Here is an 18,681-nt window from a genome sequence, read left to right as displayed (position 1 = left end):
CCATTGTTAAAGAGACAGAGAAAGATAGTTGGGAAAATATAGACGCTTTAGCTCCATGTCCTCTTCATAGTGTGCAGCCAAGTGTGCAAAAACAACACAGAACTTTTTCTGCCCATTGTGTGTGTGTGTGTGTGTGTGTGTAAAATAAAGTCGCTTTTGTCATACATATTTAACAATGCAGATAGATTTAGCGATCTCATTTGTGTTATCTGATATGCATCAGTGAAAACTGGCACTGAAAACCAAGAAAAAAAAGCAATATGCAGCTTCTTAAATAATATGCACTAATATCACTAATCAACTAAAGTTAAGAAACTCCAATCTCTGCAGTGCAGTTTCTCCATACTGGCATTTCCTATTACAACAATAAATATTAAATAAAGATTTATCGTAAAGGCCTGTGACCTTCACATGAACCTTATTTGCTTTTAAACAAGAACTATCAACAAGTAGGCCTGCTGTGGTCATTATATATTTGCTTATATTTCTTCATAATTCATAAATAATGCACTGGGAGTGGCAGGCATTTGCACCGGAGTTTGATTCAGGAGTGTGTGTTCTGGCATCTTTGTTTATTAATGCACATTCATATTGCTTGCGGGCAAAAAATCTAATGCACCCCATCAAACCCAGAACGATCAGAGCCCTACCACACACTCCACAAACATCCAGAGGTTCTGCTTCTCCTCCTCCTTTCTCTCAACATTTTTTATTCTTATTCTTTTATATATTTTTCCCCACAAAGAGACGTTTCGTCTTACTGTGAAGAAACTGTAACAGCACTGCAGTGTGTAACATTGGTGCAACTGAACTGAAAGTATAAAATGTATATATATATATATATATATATATATAGATAGATAGATAGATATTTCTGAAGAAAGAGATGCTTGCATGTGCAAAACTCACCAGTTTACGAGAATGTCATAATGGTATTGATACATTGATGTTTTAACATTATTACATTTATAACATTAATAACTATAACATTATAACATTTTACAAAGTTTTAACCATGGACCCCCATTGTGATGGACCTCTTTCCTATAGGCAGATATTAATTTTCATGTATAAAGACACATTTACAAATTAAAATATTTGACATATTTACAAATGTAAAAAAATAATAACAAATAAAAATAACAAATATTTTAAATGGTAAGATTTTTTCAAATGTTTTTGAAAGAAGTCTCTTGTGCTCAGCAAGGCTGCATCTAGATCAAAAATCAGTAAAAACTGTAATATTGTTATTCTTACAATTTATGTACTATTTTCTACTTTAAAATATGTTATAATGTAATTAATTCCTATGATGGCAAAGCTGAATTTTCAAACAAAGTTGTACTGCTTAACATTTTTGTGTTTTTTTTTCTTTGGTGAATAGAAAGTTAAAAAGAACAGCATTTATTTGAAATAGAAATCTATATAAATCATTATAAATCTTTAAACTGTCACTTTTGATCAAATTTATGCATCCTAGCTGAATAAAAGTGGAAAAGTCTATATATATATATATATATATATATATATTTTTTTTTTTTTACATTACTGTATGAAATATCATCCTGAAACTATATCACATGATTTCCAACCAGAGTTTAGAAAGTACCATGAAACAATAATAATGTCATACTTTGTTATTTCTCATTTTTTTATATCATTATTATTATTTATTCTTATTTGTGTTCATTATTTTCTCTCCACTTTGCCATGGGCCCCCAGCACTCGTACCTGAACCTTACTTTGAAAACCACGGCTCTACAAGGCTTCACAGGCCAATCTCAGAAATCAGCAAGTCACACAATCTTAATTCAATGTGCATTACATAAAATTGATTAAAAATAATGGTCAACTATTTTTGAATATTGTCCGTTTCCCATGGCTACACAGTATAACTGAATGCTCATCCAGGAAGCCTAGATTTCCCCAATATTGTAGCAGTCTTTCCATGGCCTCCACAACTAAACAAAACGTCTTTCTTTCTTTATTTGTTTAGTAGCCGTAAAATAACTGGGATAATGTGCAGTAAGCTGGTCATTATCACAAAATAACCCCCTTCAGGGTAAAACAAGACACCTCTTGATCAGCCTGTCGGAGTTTATTTTGCAATAATGACCGGCTGACATAGATGATCCCTTAGAAGTCGCTAACTGTCAGCAACTCACATGCTCACATGCAAAGCACCGCTACGCTGCTCAAAGTCTAATCTAATCATCAAACCGCTGGTATATCATAATGTCACAGCTCTCCTGGGGATATGCATGTCATTTCATCCCCATCTCAAAAAACCATTGTTTGTGCAACAGACTGGGCTGTCGATATAAAGCCTCTCTCTCTCTCTCTCACTCTCTCTCTCTCTCACTGGAGAGACTGGGTTGCATCTCGAGCAAGGCATTTCTTTGAATCCGCTCCCAGAGCGTCAATGTGTGCTGCTCCTAGCGTCGGAGCCTCGCAAGCTCATTAGTCACCTTCCAACCTCTGCAACTCGAGCTCAGGCAGTCGATCCCACTTCAAAAAGCCTGCTGAGAAGGGAACTGCTCAACTTCATTTCCCGTGCCCGTTTACAACGCTGACCTCTTGGTGGCGGTCACTAGCGAAAGATAGGGGACTAATAATAAAACACAAGTCGGCTCGTTGTGGGGGTACTCTGCGTCCGTGAGCGGAATAAACCCCAACGCGTGCCGCCTGTGATATGGATCGTCGCGCGCGCTCGACAGAACATTGACAGAATCCTGCGCGGAGCTTAAGGAAGGCGGGCGAGCTCTGAAAACGAAAGTGTCCGAGTGCTGGTGGTAGTCGGAACGCTGTCATTTCGAGAGGAATGCATCTGTTCAGTGCCATGTTCCTGCTGCTGATGTTATCTACTATATCCTCTGAGGTAAGATGCCTTCGTAGCATGCGAAATACTGCTCATCATCACAACCTGTGTTGTAAATACGCATTGTTGCGAGATGCACAGTGGCTTCTTTGATTATCAGTTTCTAAACAAGTGCTGAGCACTCTAATTAGCTCATTGGAGGTTAATGGCTGAATCACTGTGGAGTTGTTTGAATAAATCACAAACGAGCGTCTCGGCACGCAGGGAAGATTTTCTAAGAATCTGGAAACTCGATTAAGAGGACGCCAGCTGAAAAGTTTCGCGATGAATCACAGTCCTCAACCCCGAACGTTGAAGCACTGTTCGCATTGTCACATAAGCACTTGTAAGAGCTCTTTTCGTTTGGTCGCCTCGAGTGTAAGATTTCCTCGCGATGGCTGATGAGAACTGAAGTCACAGATGTGAATTGAAGTGAAGGACAGCACATTACCTGACCTAGAAATATTCAGGCAAAATCCTACATGCGAAAATTTCACACGGCTAGTTGAGTGTGAAATTTTCATAGACTCGCCAAAAATACTCTTCTATTAGTCGTCGTCGTTTAGGTGTCAGCTATCAATTATCAATGACCAATCTGAACTCTTATAATCGTGTCAAGTACGTGTTTACTTAAGAATCACGCAATCAAAAACTATGGCCCGATTGGTCAGGACCATGGACAGCGCTCTCAGCCAATGGCGTTGGCTTCGGACATTTCCGCAGCCGCACTCTGTTATAAATGAATTATTACGTGTGCCACATCATGAGACAACTTTATAAAAGCTGGTTTAACTAGCAGTGCAATTAGTCAATATTCAATTTGCGTTTTTATGCTGCAATAAATAGTAGGATTGACTGGAGAGTGCAGTAAAACGGGGTGAGTTGTAAAACCATCAATTTAACCAATTGGAAATGAGCTACAGAGTGACATCACTAACATACAACACTAACATGTTGTAGGCTACATCTACAGTATGTGTTAAAATATAATGGATTTCCATGTGAGTAAGATAAGAGGTAAAGTAAGATTTCGCATTAGAATTTGTTGCAAAATCATGCAAATGGATGGGGACGGTTGTACATTAAAAAATTCCTATGTACTTCTACTGCATTTGCAACACTTGTGAGACAGCTACTACTACTACACACACTGTCTATTATGTTGTTAGAGTTGTTAGCCTTTGTTTTGATTAGATTTTATGTGCTATTTTGTATTAGGCCTTACATGTTTTCTGTATGTTTACCATTTTGAACTAGATTAGGTGGTGAGATGGATGGGTTAGGGGTCAGGAAATAACTATTCTGAACAAGTAAATTCGAATACCGCAATAAATTCCTGCACTAAATTTAAAACGTCCATGTTTTCTGTTGATACAATCAGCTAGGTAGGATGTAACATCAGCACTCTTTGTACTTGACACTAATTTACACAGATGATAATTTTCTAGATTTCTAAAATACCTTGATTTTTAGCAGAATGAATATGAGTATAATTTAGGGTTGTGAAGGTGAGAAAATTTTCCCACCGGTTAATCGACGTGTGACAACAATGATAATACCGGTATCACTGTGGGGGCAGGGGCGTTTCCTCTTTTCCTGGCTTTCCTTTGCTCTTAAATAGCTTGCAAAAGCAGCATGTGCATTTTACTTTCACTTCCAAATAGCGGCAATTCGGCGTAAAGCAATTGTTCGTTTTTAGTTCGTTTGAATTTTCCCTCTTTTCCTCGCTTTCCTTCGCTTTTAAATAGCTTAAAAGCACCGTGCACATTTTACTTTCACTTTCGAATTAGAGCAATTCGGCTTGCTTGAATGCAGCAACAAAATACAATGTCAAACTCACTTTAGCCTATATATAAAACATAGAACTTTTATTAACAAAACGAATAAAAATACACCATGCTATAGGGCAGGCTATGCATAATATAAAATAACAACTAACTTACATAAAGTTTAAATAGGTAGCCAATACAAAACTGGAAATAAGTAAACATGTATAATATATAACCAAATAAATAAGAAACGTAGAAAGTTTATTAGCAAAACGAATAAAAAAGCTTGGAGGCACGGCATACACCTTGATGTAAAATAAAATAAATAAATTACACAAAGTTTAAATAAAGTAAAAATCAGCAAACACCGTGGAACCAATTAAATAAGAAACTAATGTTTAAAAAAAACTTCCAAAATCACCTTAGATAAACGGCAAAAGTCAACAGGCTTTTCAAAATCCAAAATACTGCCAAACAGGCGCTTTTGCATTTCGTTTCGAAACTAAATCATCCGCGATCGTCTTGTCTGTCTCACCCCACTCTTCTTGTCAGTCAGCTCGACTCACTCTCCTCACTGGATAAATTAAATCTGATGATCTGTGATGCGACTGTCGTTCGGCACGCTGCATTGAGCAGCCGCGTTCAGTTTTTAATTGTAGTGTCTGTTCTTTTACTGAACTAAATGATTTTAATTACTATAAAAAAATCAAAACGACGGTGGGGGTCGGTGCAGCGGTGGGCAAGTGACGTAACCGGTGTTGCGGCTTAACCAGTCACGTGCATTATTCAATTTTGAATAATTTTGAAATTATTCAAAAGTGCCCCTCTCAGACAAATAGCAATGATATTGTGGTCAATAAAACAAAATGCATTTGAATTTTAATTAACATGACAATGTGTACAAAACAGTAACTAATCGTTTACAAGTCGGAAAATTCCTGTTTATTTTTACATATATGTCGATCTGAGGCGTTGCTATGGCTTGCGTGTGTTTTGGTTGACTGACTGATATTCCACAGTCTGTTCGGAAACCTAGACTCTCAAGCCATATAGGCTATGGTTCTTTCAGTGAGTGGGTCGACAGAAGGAAAAAAATAAACCAAACAATATTTTAAACCTTTTTTCATCAGTAATCAAAGCTAGTGTGTCGATTTAATTAAAAATCCATATAGCCTATTATATATTTTAGAATATTACATAATTCATCAATGCCCATTTGTCATGCAGACCTATAATACACCAACCAATCACGATCTGGCACAAGTTAAAATTTCATTGGACAATATTGTGAAGTAGAGCGGTCATTTTCCGTTCTTATTCATAAATCGGTTGAAAATGACATGGGACAGACGAGCTTATTTGTGGAACAATCTGGATCTGCGGTTTGTCTCATTTTATAAATCAAATTACATCGCTGACAAAATGGATGCTAAATGACTACAAAAGGACTTCACAAAACCGTGCAGCGCCAAAAGTCGCAATAATGGTAATCATTATTCAATTCACTTATATTTATGTATGATAGGCTACACCGTTTACTATTTCATAAAACTATCATAGTTAATGAAGCCCAAGTGCCACCTACAGGCCTATTATGTGAAGTGCAGGCTGGCGAAAATTACCATTTTTGATAATTATGCAGCATTATGAATGTGTCTTATGCTCATCAAGCCTGCATTTATTTGATAAAAAAAGAACAAACTGTAATATTGTGAAATATTATTACAATTTAAAAGAATGTTTTTTAAATATACTTTCAAATATCATTTATTTCTGATGCAAAGCTGAATTTTCAGCATCATTAGCCTACTCCAGTCTTCAGTGCATGATCCTTCAGAACTCATTCTAATATGCTGTTTTATTATCAATGTTTGAAACAGTTGTGCTGCTTAATTTTTTTTTTTTTTTGTAACCTGTGATAGATACTTTTTTGGCGTTCATTGATGAATAAAAAGTTAAAAAGAACAGCATTTGTTCAAAATATAGATGTTTTCTAACAATATCAATCTTTACTATCACTGTTTCTATTAATTTAACAAATCCTTGCTGAATAAAACTAATTTCTTTAAAAAAAATAAAATAAATACTGACCTCAAGCTTTTGAACGGTAGTGTATATTGTTACAAAAGTTATATTTTAAATAAAATGCTGTTCTTTTTAACTTTTTATTCATCAAAGAATCCTGAAAAAAAGTATCACGTTTCCAACATTGATAATAAATCAGCATTGCATAAAATGTATTTTAAAGTGTATAAAAATTTTGATCAAATAAATGCAGGCTTGATGACCATAAGTGACTTGCAAAAATATAAAATAGTAATGTGTCCAAACTTTTGACCTATAATTGTTTTTTTTGTTTTTAAATTGCCCCTATTTTACATTTGAGCCCCTGCCCCTGAGGAACTCTCTGCACGTCCCTGGGCTTAACAACGGTATCACCGTCAGCACTGTCTATCACGGCAAGCCTAGTATAATTATACCAAAGTTATAAAAAAGTACTGTTACAGACTCTGAAACAATGTGTTAGAACACTCCCTGGTCTTCCATAAATTTGTTAACTTCTGCATAATAAATTAAGGCATTTTCTCCAAACTGTGTTAGAACAGCTCTGTTGTGTTTTTTATTTTATTTTATTGTCAGTGGTGTCTAGAACTGAAAATGATATAATTTATCATTTTATAATTTTAGAACCATTTCCATCATATTCTGTTTTTATCATATACTATTTTAATAGCATGTTAATGTTATTATAATTAAAAAGTGAATTAGAATAAAACCCAAGAGCATGTGACTTCCTGCTATGTGGCATAATTAGAGACTGGAGGTGATGCATTTAATTAGATGTAACATGTGTGCTCTATAAAACAGTATGTTAAGCAGTCTGCGACTGATTTTAATATTAGAGGAAAGGAAATGATACGGTACAAGATGTGTGCACAGTTTGCAAATTTGCCAGTGCTGCTGTTCCAGACATACATTAGAATATGTAAATGGGAACGCATCAGTAAAAGATATGAGAGTCCTGTAGGCATGCGTAGGAATGTATATTTCTATTTCTTCAGCACATACTTCTCATAATTGACCCAAGGGGACAATTTGTTGTAAGTGTTTGCATTAAATATTAAATGGAGAAGAGAAAAAATGGCACCACCCATCTCCCTGATGTAGAAATGTAGACATAAAAAATGGATGAATTCTTCTGGTGTTTCTCTATCCTGCTAGGACTACTTCACATGGGATGCAAGGGAACATTCACATGCATGGACTCACAAACAAGTAGCCGTACACACACAAACCTTCAAACTAACACACATGAACCCACTCGTGCAAACCATGAAATATGCAACATGTTTAAATGAGACAGATGCACTTGTTCGCTCACGACTTGTGTTTGTTAGGTACCCATAATTCCCTGGGGCCCTGACAACCAGTGATACAGATGAGCGCCTACTCGACCTTGGTATTTCCCCTTTTATGATGGAGTTACATCCCTTGCACACTTAGCACACTTCACACACTTTCACATGTCTGTGCATCTCTGTGCATGTCCATACGTATGTGTAAATGCTCCCCGAAGTGCATTGTGTCCATAAATAAGGACAAACAGAGGATCAAATTCTATTTAGGCCATAAAACTGGATGGAACTGGGTTTAATTAGACTCTGGAAAAATGTAGAGATTAAAGCAGCATGCAGATTAGCTACAATAATTGTTTAACGAATTAAAAGCTCATTTTGTTCTCAGCTCTCTGCGATGATTCACTCAATAATAATTAACTTGAATCAGCTCACACACCTTTACTGCTACACTGGACGCAAATAGCATCTTTGCTTTTTTTTCCTCGGTTCATAGCGCATCGTATTACTTATAAGCACTGTGTAGTAAACCTATTCAGTATGTATCAACAGATGTATGTTTATTAGGGTCTTCTTAATTAGTTTTGAGTGGTTGCTCGCGGTTGGGATCGGACATCTATTGACTGCTATCATTAGCACCGTTCAAAGCGAGGGCTACAGCTAGGCACTAACACACAGGCATCTTAAGGAAACTTTAATTAGTTTATTTTAAAACATTACACAGATTGATGTTTCAAATCTATGCACTCGAGTGTAAATCACATACTGTATACGATGACAGCAATGAGCGCCGATTATGCAGACAGACATTAGCCACAAATCTGCTTGCAATCAACATCTTCATCAAATGTAATTAGCCAGTGCATCAGAGGCAAACACGCTAGCTTAGATATGCAGCTCAAGGGGCCCACTGGATGTGTCTGATCAGTCCTTGCTTTAATGGCATCACAGAACTGTCATGAGAGCATCGGATAGCTCCTTTCAGCTAGAAGGCAGAGTGCTTCCAATTGAAGCCGTCCATCAATGAAATTATGCTTTTTGATTTAAAAAAAAAAAAGGGACTATATGGGAGGCTTGGTGGCCACACTTTGCCAGCCCCCAGAGACGTTGAGATGCAAAACCATCACTTTTAGCTTGTGAAATGAGGAGGTTGTCTGTTTACTCATTATTTAGCCCTGTTATATCAAACTCTCTGCGGGAAAGAGGTGCTAATTGGTTGCAACTGTGAGACAAAACCCTTATAAGTTGATCAAAATCTGCTCGCAGCCCGTTTTTTCACTTTGTTTTGTAAATACACCAGAGACATGCATTAAAAGCAAATGGCTACAATTGTTTAATAGGACTGTTTAAACGTGCAGGCCTTTGAGAAATAGAGAAGCCGCTCGCAGTGGAAAGCCGCCCAGCTGGAGTGAAGTGAAATAATGCGCTTCAGACCTGCTGTTCGCTAGAAATTCTCAGTTGTACTTTGGAATTCACTTAAATGCAGTCATTTAATAATAAGCTAGGTAGAAATTGGCTGCCGCAGTCCTCAGATTATATTAAAAGGGAAATATGAAGTTAAATGAATAATTTCAGTTAAGCTGCAGTCAGACATAATTTCTGCTCCCCTTGTAGGTGTTATTAGTCATGCGGGGTCAAGCGAAGCTTCCCCTGGATCATATAAATAGATGTCATTTTATTTACAGCTGGTAAAAACATGGATTTTTATCTTTGACTATTGTGGGCTTGTGAAATAATGTCAAAGCAGGATCTATTTGAATAAGCAACTGATGGCAGCATGATCCAGTCAGATTTGGCCAGGACGGAGTGTTTGCATGGCATTGGACCAGAGCATGCCGGATACGAGCAGCTGCCCGGAGAGTATCACTACTTTCAGGGCACATCCAGTCTAAAGAAAGCTGTGCAGTGAAAGCCCATTCTCTGAATTATGATTGGTTCAGTCCAAGTCAGTTCGTCTTGCCCACCAGCTAAAAGGCCTATTATACACCCATTTGATCAGATGTGAGATAATGTGCGCGGACCTAATAGGCCTCCTTTCTAAAGTTAGCTTGGCAATGAAAATGGCCTCATAGTGAATTTTGGCTGTTGAGAGACTAATAAATATCAGGAGCGGTGATGGCGTTCTTGGATGGCGGTCAAAAAAGGGCAGTGAAGCGCACAAAGCTTCAGTCGCCTTTGAGCTCAAGGACATGCAGACAGGTCAGACAGAATGTGCTCTGCCAGCCATCGGTCCGACTTCCAAACAGGGAATTAGACAAATGAAAAGGCCCAGGACCAGCGGCATAAATCTCTCCACCAGAACCCCGAGCACGAACAAGAGGGGCCAGAGGACCTACTGCTGCTCTGCATCCTCACTAATGCCAGCAGCTGTCAACTTGCATGGTTTCCCACTGAAGCTAAGCAGGTTTGAGCCAGGTTTCTACCTAGATGGGAGTCCTCCTGAGTAAAGCAAAGATTGCTGGTGGACGAGGTGCTCCAAGTGTTTGCCTGCTGGTCTGTGTTGGTCCTAAAACTGAAAGTATACCTCCCTTGTCAGTGTTCTGCTCCAGCTCGTGGATGGTCTGTGTGATGTAATTTTCATCATCAAACCAGTCCACAGATGTCCGTGCATGCTGTTCACATGAAGGCCACTAGGCCAGTTTTTGTGTCTGTGCAGACTTGTGCCATCCATGCTCATGGTCAAAGGCTATACTTTGAAAGGCTTGCATGCTCAACTGTATACCTGAGCCTTAATGCCCCACAATAATGTTGGGGGTGATATACTATTAAAGGTGCTGTCTTTTGGATGAGATGTTAATCTGTCATGACTCTCTGTGGTCATTCAGTGAGTGTCTCAGAAGATTAGGGTTGTAATCCTGCATTTGTCCTTTGTCCTCGATCATAGGTTGACCAAATGTTCCCTATTTTCTGGGTATAGTCCCCTTTTTTGGTGACCTGTCCCTGGAAACATCTGTTTTTTACAGCCAGTCCAAAATAGCCCACAAACTGAAACACCAAATTTGAGTTTCGTTTCTAATTTAGTTTAATCTCTAATGTAACACACCTGCCTGCAATTTTCAAGTAATCCTGAAGACTTTGGTTAGATTTTGCAGGTGTATTTGATTAGAGATAGATAGAGTTAACCTCTGCAGGACAGTGGCCCTCCAGGAATGAAGTTGCCCATCCCTGTGCTAGATTTTGCACAAGCTTGTTTTTTAAAACATACAGTGTGTAATTTCAGTTTCCTTTTTTCAGTTTCAGAAAAAAATGAGAAACTCATTGAACAGAAGACCATTAAAAAGTAGCAACAAGGCTGCTAGTGCCTTGTGAACTTGCTGTGTTTACAGGGGCACAGAGAGGACAGAAGTTAATATATAAATTATTAAAAAAGCCTACTTGCCAGTGTCAGTTTCTTTGTAGTTTACTTCATTAGAACCATGAAATAAAGAATTTGATGAAGCACATTATTTGAATTCATTTAGTTTCATTAAGGCTGTGACACCAAGCCGGCAGTACACCAATATCGGGTCGTAGATGAGCATCTTTCGGCCTTGTTTTTGAGGTGTGTTCAACACTGTTGGCATTAGTTGGACCCCCATCAGCAGCTTTCTGGCCAATTGAGCATTTTGAAAAGGAAGAGGAGCCCACTTGTTAGCACGATAAGTTTAGATTGGCTGTTTAGCTCATTGAACCAGTGTACGAGAAGTAAAACACACATGAAGAAAGCAAGCAAATGACAAAATCTAGAGAGCCCACATAGAAGGATCTTTTCAATTTACATTATCTCATCTGAGCATTCTAATAGCAAATATTTTCATAACGACATGTCCGCCTGGAATGAAGAAAGTTAAGCATGATTGGTGTGAAAATCATGAAGAAACGTGACGTTGTTTATGGTTTGTATATCCTCAGTCATAGCTCTTCTGGTTTCCCTACTTAAATGACAAATATAGACTACTGCCACCTGCTGGTCTGGAGAGTTTTTTCCCCCTTTTACTCAGGTGCATAATGTACATGTTAGCTGGCTATTGCCTGCAGTCTTTGTGCTGTGTTCAATGGCCCAGACGCAGGAGATGTGAGGCAACACCACAGTTGGCTTTTGTTGCCGCCAGTGCCAGTTTGGTGTTTCTGGGCCTTTACATAGACAATCAGTGTAGTAACTGTCAGTGCTTATGCACTGATGGGGAACGAGGGTGCTTTGATGAATGCCATTTAGAGAAGTATGATAAATCATAGCTAATCATAATACTTCATTTATGTCAAAATACAAACAACTGGAATGACCTCCAAGTCTGACCTCTGACATGAAATGTCTCAGATTTTCATTTCAGAAACTGATCACCTCATTCCACTTTAGAATATTAATAAAAGAAACTACTAACTTATGCAACATGACCTTCCTTTCATCCCGTGAGTGTGTGTGTGCTTTTGCATATGTATGTGAGGGCACACCTGAGCCATGCAACATCACACTGGCAGGTGGACACAGAAAATAATGTTAATATTTTCACATGCGACACATGCGGGGGTGTCTGCTCATAATGATACTATAGTTGACATCATAATAATGTCACAGGCAGCGTATGAGCCGCACTAACAAGCAATGAGAAATGAATAAGCCCTCCTCCCTTCGCCCACCTTCAAGTGTTCCCATTAACATTCAATTGTAATGCATTACAATCAGGGAGCGTGTGCGGATGCATGGCTAGATGAGGCAATTGAATAGCACAGCCTACACTGTGAGAGGTGGCTGATTAGGACCCACTGATGAGCCTGTATTGTGTGTGGCACATTGGAGGGGTTGAATGTGGGCAGAATGCATGCATGCATATGTGTGTGTGCTAGTCCACATGTCCGGTGTGAACAGAGATGCTAGTGCTGTGCGGCTGTGGTGGTGTTTGTGTGTTATCTGCAGGAAAGAGGAACAAGAGAAGTGTGAGATTAGATTCTAGGTTTTGTCCCTCGGATGACAGTTTTGCGAATACCTGCTGCTATCAATATTTAAGTATTTATCCACATAAGAGCAGGCTCACAATGTGTGCTGACACTTCTGTGGGTCCTCACAAACAAACAGGCCTTGACTACCAGCACAGAGCTGTTTAGATTGTAGTTGTCAAGAAAAAGAAGAAAAACCTACAAAATGTTTGCATTTTTAGCATTGTGGTGTTGGATTTATAAGTAAAGTAGTTGTTAATTGTACCTACTTTAACATTTTGCTATACAATATAAATTACACACAGTACTTCAAGTGTGAATATTGAAACCATTGTGTGCTTTAACCCTTGTGCTATGAATAATTTTGTCAGTGTTCATTTAAAAACAGGTACATAAGCTCAAATCAGTAAGGCCTACTATCAGTCAGTTCCAAAAAAGAAAAATGAAACCTGTGCTAACTGAAAGAACACAAGTTGATAAAAAGATTGAATCCTATATTTGGTGATAGCATAATGAGAGATTTATAAGCAATTTTTGTAGGCTGGTTATTTTTGACCGTGAACAACACAAGTGTAACAAAGTAGGGGAAAATCCCTATGTGAGCAAGGTCAGTAACTTTTAGACCAATGTGATATCATCAAGTAGCATTTTTGTGAAAAAGAAAATCCTCTCTGGGTCAGAATGACTGAAACACAACATGAGGGTAAAAACTGTTACAACTTGCTAACAAGTTGCTACAAAAGGACCACAGACATTTTTTAAACCCATTTAACATTCACAGGGCAGCTTATTGGAAATTAGGCCTTCAGGTTGGCCTACAAATTTACATTGCAGCTTTCTGCACAAAAATGTCTGCAGAACGCTAGTGTACGTTTTCAAACGGATCAGTGTTTTTCAATTGCTTTACTTGATTTGCTATATCCCACTGGGCACTAGGTTTAGGGGTGAGTCTTTATTATTTTAGCAAATTGGCTAAAACTGTTGAAAAGCACCCATAATTTAAAAACACCCACTGACTAGGAAACGTTTTGGTTATGCAGAGACAACTCAAACATTCTGGCTTGCTGCCCACTTAGACAGGAAGAGGCCATCTGACTGACATAGAATGTAAGCAGTGCCAGTTTTGTTGTTTTTATTATGTGACGTTTAGGAGCAGGTATAAGTGAAATAATTTTTGTTTTTATTAAAAGTTTTGTATTCAACATTTTACTGAGCATGATTTTACACATCTTGTCCAATGCTTTACTGGAAAAGGGGCTTTAAATTTTGTGCATTAAAATGTTTTAAAACATGATATACATACAGTGCCCTCCACTAATATTGGCACCCTTGGTAAATATGAGCAAAAGTGGCTGTGAAAATAAATCTGCATCGTTTATCTTTTTGATCTTTCATTCAAAAAAATTCACAAAATTCTAACCGTTCATTAAAGTAAAACAATTGAAAGTGGGGGGAAACTCACATTATGAAATAAATGTTTCTCTCCAATGCATGTTGGGCCACATTTATTGGCACCCCTAGAAATTCTTATGAGTAAAATATCTCTGAAGTATATTTCTATTTATATTTCCATTTTTCACCAGGGTGACTAGGAGCATGAAATTGTCCAACCATGACTTGCTGTTCCACAGGATTATAAATATGAGGAACACAAAGCAAAGGCCAAATTCCCTTAATCATCCATCACAAGGAATCAACCAGAGAATATAGTTCTGATGTGCAGAACAAGATTGTTGAGCTTCACAAAATAGAAAGTGGCTGTAAGAAAATAGCTAAAGCTTTGAAAATCCTCATTTCCACAATCAGGGCAATAATTAAGAGGTTCCAGTCAACTAAAGATGTTACAAATCTGCCTGGAAGAGGACGTGTGTCTATATCGTCCTAATGCATGGTGAGGAGGAGAGTTTGAGTGGCTAAAGACTCTCCAAGGACCACAGCTGGAGAATTGCTTGGGATTGGGATTCTTTTAAGAACTATGCACTGAAACGTCATTTTAGGAACCCAAATGGTTCTTCTATGGCATTACTTCGAAATCCCCCATTTTTGGAACTTTTATTTTTAAGAGCGCTTTTGCTACAAGGTGTCCCCCAAAAATAAATAAAAATTTAAATAAAATATTTTAATATCTAGATTTAATGCAATGGACATTAAATGATACAACACAATTTTACAACACAATTTTGTTTGCTGGTGGGCAAATAAAAACACCCGAAAAATACATTAAGCTAGCTAATCAGATTAAAACTTCCCAGAATGACTCTTTTCATTCTGTGTACATTAATCATCAGACGGCCTGTGAACAGTCTGAGGCGAAAATTTAACTAATGGATTCAGTATTTCTCTTTTACTAATTATTGGTAATGACTGAGTTTCTCCTCTTGATTTTTGTTTCCATTTGTATGTGATTGTACCTTTTGGGGTTAGCAGCGGCAAACCTCAATGAAAAGTGAAATACAAAAGGCACTCAGAAGCAGTTAGTGAGGGTTTTATGAACACTTGCACATCTGCTTGATGTTTCTTTTACAGGTGTAGCGGCACTGCAGCAGCGTGTTTGGCTAAATTTGTGAACTGTCCCTGCCTAAGGACTAAACAGGAAAAATGTTCCTCATTTGCTAATGTTTCTACCTGAAAGCATGTTTGTCCTGGTGTGACACCACACTGCAGCATGGCTCAGGGGAACAATGGCCTAAGTTGACCAGGCCACGTGTTTTGAATGAGCTTTTATAGGCCTCTAGGTGCTGTTTCAAAATGTGCAGATGTGCATGTTCGACTGTCCTGCGGACTAATGGAGCACCTAACCACATGTCCTTAGATGACAGCTTGAGTGAAGGGTCTGTTTCCATGTCATTCCCTATAGGCAAGACCCCCAGGCTCTTCTCTGCTGCAGAAGGCTGTAACATTAAAGCGCTACAACTCAATCCGACCCCAAATATCTGTCACTTTCCTTGAATGGCCAAAATAAAAAGCCACGGGAGTCTGTGCGATTTCACCCTGTGAGAAAAAAAACAAAACAGCGTAGTCGGGTTGACATTATTAAATTACGTTTAGTACAGCTGGTACATGAAATTCTTCTTTTAGTTCTGCTGAATCTGTTCCGTCACCCAAGCGTCAGATTAACAGAGCATCCTGTTCAAGCAGCGTGTCATCGTTTTCTGCCTCTCTTTTTCTCTCTTTGTGTTGGGCTACGGCTCTGTCTGCTTGGTGGCGTGAATATCAGGCATGCGGTATCAGGTCTGCCGGGCTCCCTCGGCTCTGTGGCCTTGACTCTAAGCGAATGTGACATTTTTCTGACAGCCCCATGAGAGGCCCATCCTCCCCTGCTCTGCCCTACTAGTACTGTACGCAGTCGCACACACTAGTGCCTCCACACACCGTGACCTAATAAAAGGCGTACACAAACACACCCTAACTAGGCAACACACAGCGAGAGAGGGCAGGGTCAGCTGCGGCCAGTCAAAAGTCTCCAGGCATGTGACAGGGCAGGAGGTTATCGTAATAATGGGACAGTGGGGCTGCCAGCTGGTGGGATCTTGCATGGCCGCTTTGCCTGATGTTGCTGTGTTGTAGTAACTACCTTCTGACCGCTTTCCTGTGCGACCTTGCTTTCCACCATCGAATGAATCTTTTATGAGCTCTGTGATGTGGGTTTTCAGTGTGGAAGATTGGAATATAAATATGGCAGTTGCACACAGAGCTTCAAGCCGTGTGATATTAAACTCTTTATGCTGGGAATGTGCTCGGTGCGTGTCACCTGGCAACATTCTTCACATATATGTGTGGTGTGAACCATATACATATTTTTATGTAAAAGGCTGCTTTACTGTGATGGAAAGCATTCATGATTTTCTTTAGCAATGGTATCTATGCAACAGTCTTGTCTTAAAATAAATCAATCTGCTTTTCAATTTGGTAGCAGAACAATGCACAGTATAATTTGCTCTCTAAACTCTTAGCAACAAGGCATGGCAGTACTAAATATATTGACAGCGTGTTTTAAACCTACTGTCTCTCTTAATTTTTGGATGAACTATTGCTTTACTGTGGATATCATAGTTCAGATCATTTGGTATGGGAAGAATTTCAGAGAAATGTTTTAAACCTGAGCACAGTATTCAGTATTGTTGTGATCACTTCTGAAACTCTAGAAAAGACTCACATGAGATTGCTGGGGTCTTTTTGTAAGGAGAAAAATGGCTCTCCATTTAATCTCAATGCGATTATTCATAAAACACAAGCAGAATGATTTCTTATGTAAATCTTGCGTAAAACCATTCATACTTGAATGCATCAATTCAATGGGAAATTTTACACGAGAATGGATTTATAAACGATTTACACAGAAATTCATTGTGCTTGTGCTTCACGAAAAATGACCTTTGGTCTGTGGGAGAAACAATTAAGATATTAAATAGATTTTATTTGTCATTTTCTTTATACTAGCAATCCATTCCCCTGTCTTTTCTTTCCTTATTTCTCTTTTTTATCTCCCCCTGTCCCTGTTTGTTGTTTTTCAGAGCATATTTTCCCCTATTGGCACCCTCAGGTGTGACAATGCAGCATCTCCTGCAGAAAGAGAATCTGTCAAAGAGAGAGAGAGAGAGAGAGAGAAATTTGAAGGCAAGAGATGCAAATGCCATGGAGGGAGAAGTAGAGAGAGGAGACTCTTTTTTTACCGACATGTTTGTTCTGGTCATTTTCTTTATACTAGCAATCCATTCCCCTGTCTTTTCTTTCCTTATTTCTCTTTTTTATCTCCCCCTGTCCCTGTTTGTTGTTTTTCAGAGCATATTTTCCCCTATTGGCACCCTCAGGTGTGACAATGCAGCATCTCCTGCAGAAAGAGAATCTGTCAAAGAGAGAGAGAGAGAGAGAGAAATTTGAAGGCAAGAGATGCAAATGCCATGGAGGGAGAAGTAGAGAGAGGAGGCTCTTTTTTTACCGACATGTTTGTTCTGCCGTAAGACAGACAGCCAAAGAGATACTCTGGCCACTCTGGGTGCCAGAGTTGTGGCAAAACTCTTAGACGGGGCATTGATGAGGAAATGTTCCTCCCTTTCCCCGTCTCTCTGTGGCGGTGCTTGAAAGCAGACTCAGAAGTGGAATAAGCTACACAGCAGTGGCTACACCTGAGCCTGGCCCTGTACTGGGGGAATTTCTTTTCAAAAACCAAGAAAGAGAAGCACTGTCAGTCCTCATTTGATATTCTCAGAGATAACAAGCCTCTCCTGTTTCCACACAGCAGCACAACCTGCTCGCTCTGATACTTACTCTTGGGACTGACGTGGAGCACATGAAGTGCACAGACGTTACATGTTTGAGAAGCAAGTATGCTGATGCCAGCACACGCGAGTTGCAGCAGAAAAAAAACTCGACATGTCCACACTGTAAAACATTTCCACCTGATTCAGCCTTCACTTAAAAAAAAGTAGTGTAGAAACAATTTTCACTCAGAAATTGCTAGTAAATTTTACAATAAATTACAAAGTGACAGCAAGTAACACATTATGTAAAGCAACATTTATATTGCTTTTGCTGTTGTCCAATAAAAGGCACGTGCGTCTACAAGATGTGTTTTGAAGAGCATTTCATCAGGAAAACATCTGTTGTGTACAAACTAGAGCCCAACCGATATATCGTTTTGCCGATATTATCGGCCGATATGAGCCTGTCGCCGATATATCGGTATCGGCGAATATGCCGCCGATATGAATTTTTTTTTTTACAGAACATATAATGCAGATAAAATGCTTGAAATTGTGTAATTACTTAGTTTGTCCAGCAGAGC

The 18,681-nt window shown here is 38.7% G+C and overlaps 1 protein-coding gene across 1 annotated transcript in view; it reads left to right on the top strand.

The window, feature by feature from the left end:
* Nucleotides 1–2,374: 2,374 nt before the first annotated feature.
* Nucleotides 2,375–18,681, top strand: part of LOC107670519 (noelin-2-like) — a 66,295-nt gene continuing 49,988 nt past the window's right edge. The window contains exon 1 of the mRNA XM_016463164.1: nucleotides 2,375–2,878. Coding sequence (XP_016318650.1) covers nucleotides 2,822–2,878 — 57 coding nt within the window. The 5' untranslated portion in view covers nucleotides 2,375–2,821. The remainder of the gene's footprint in view (nucleotides 2,879–18,681) is intronic.

Source organism: Sinocyclocheilus anshuiensis, unplaced genomic scaffold (genome assembly GCF_001515605.1).
Source record: "Sinocyclocheilus anshuiensis isolate Anshui unplaced genomic scaffold, SAMN03320099.WGS_v1.1 scaffold476, whole genome shotgun sequence".
In the NCBI taxonomy this organism is placed as follows: Eukaryota; Metazoa; Chordata; class Actinopteri; order Cypriniformes; family Cyprinidae; genus Sinocyclocheilus; species Sinocyclocheilus anshuiensis.
This window is presented reverse-complemented; position numbering and strand designations above follow the sequence as displayed.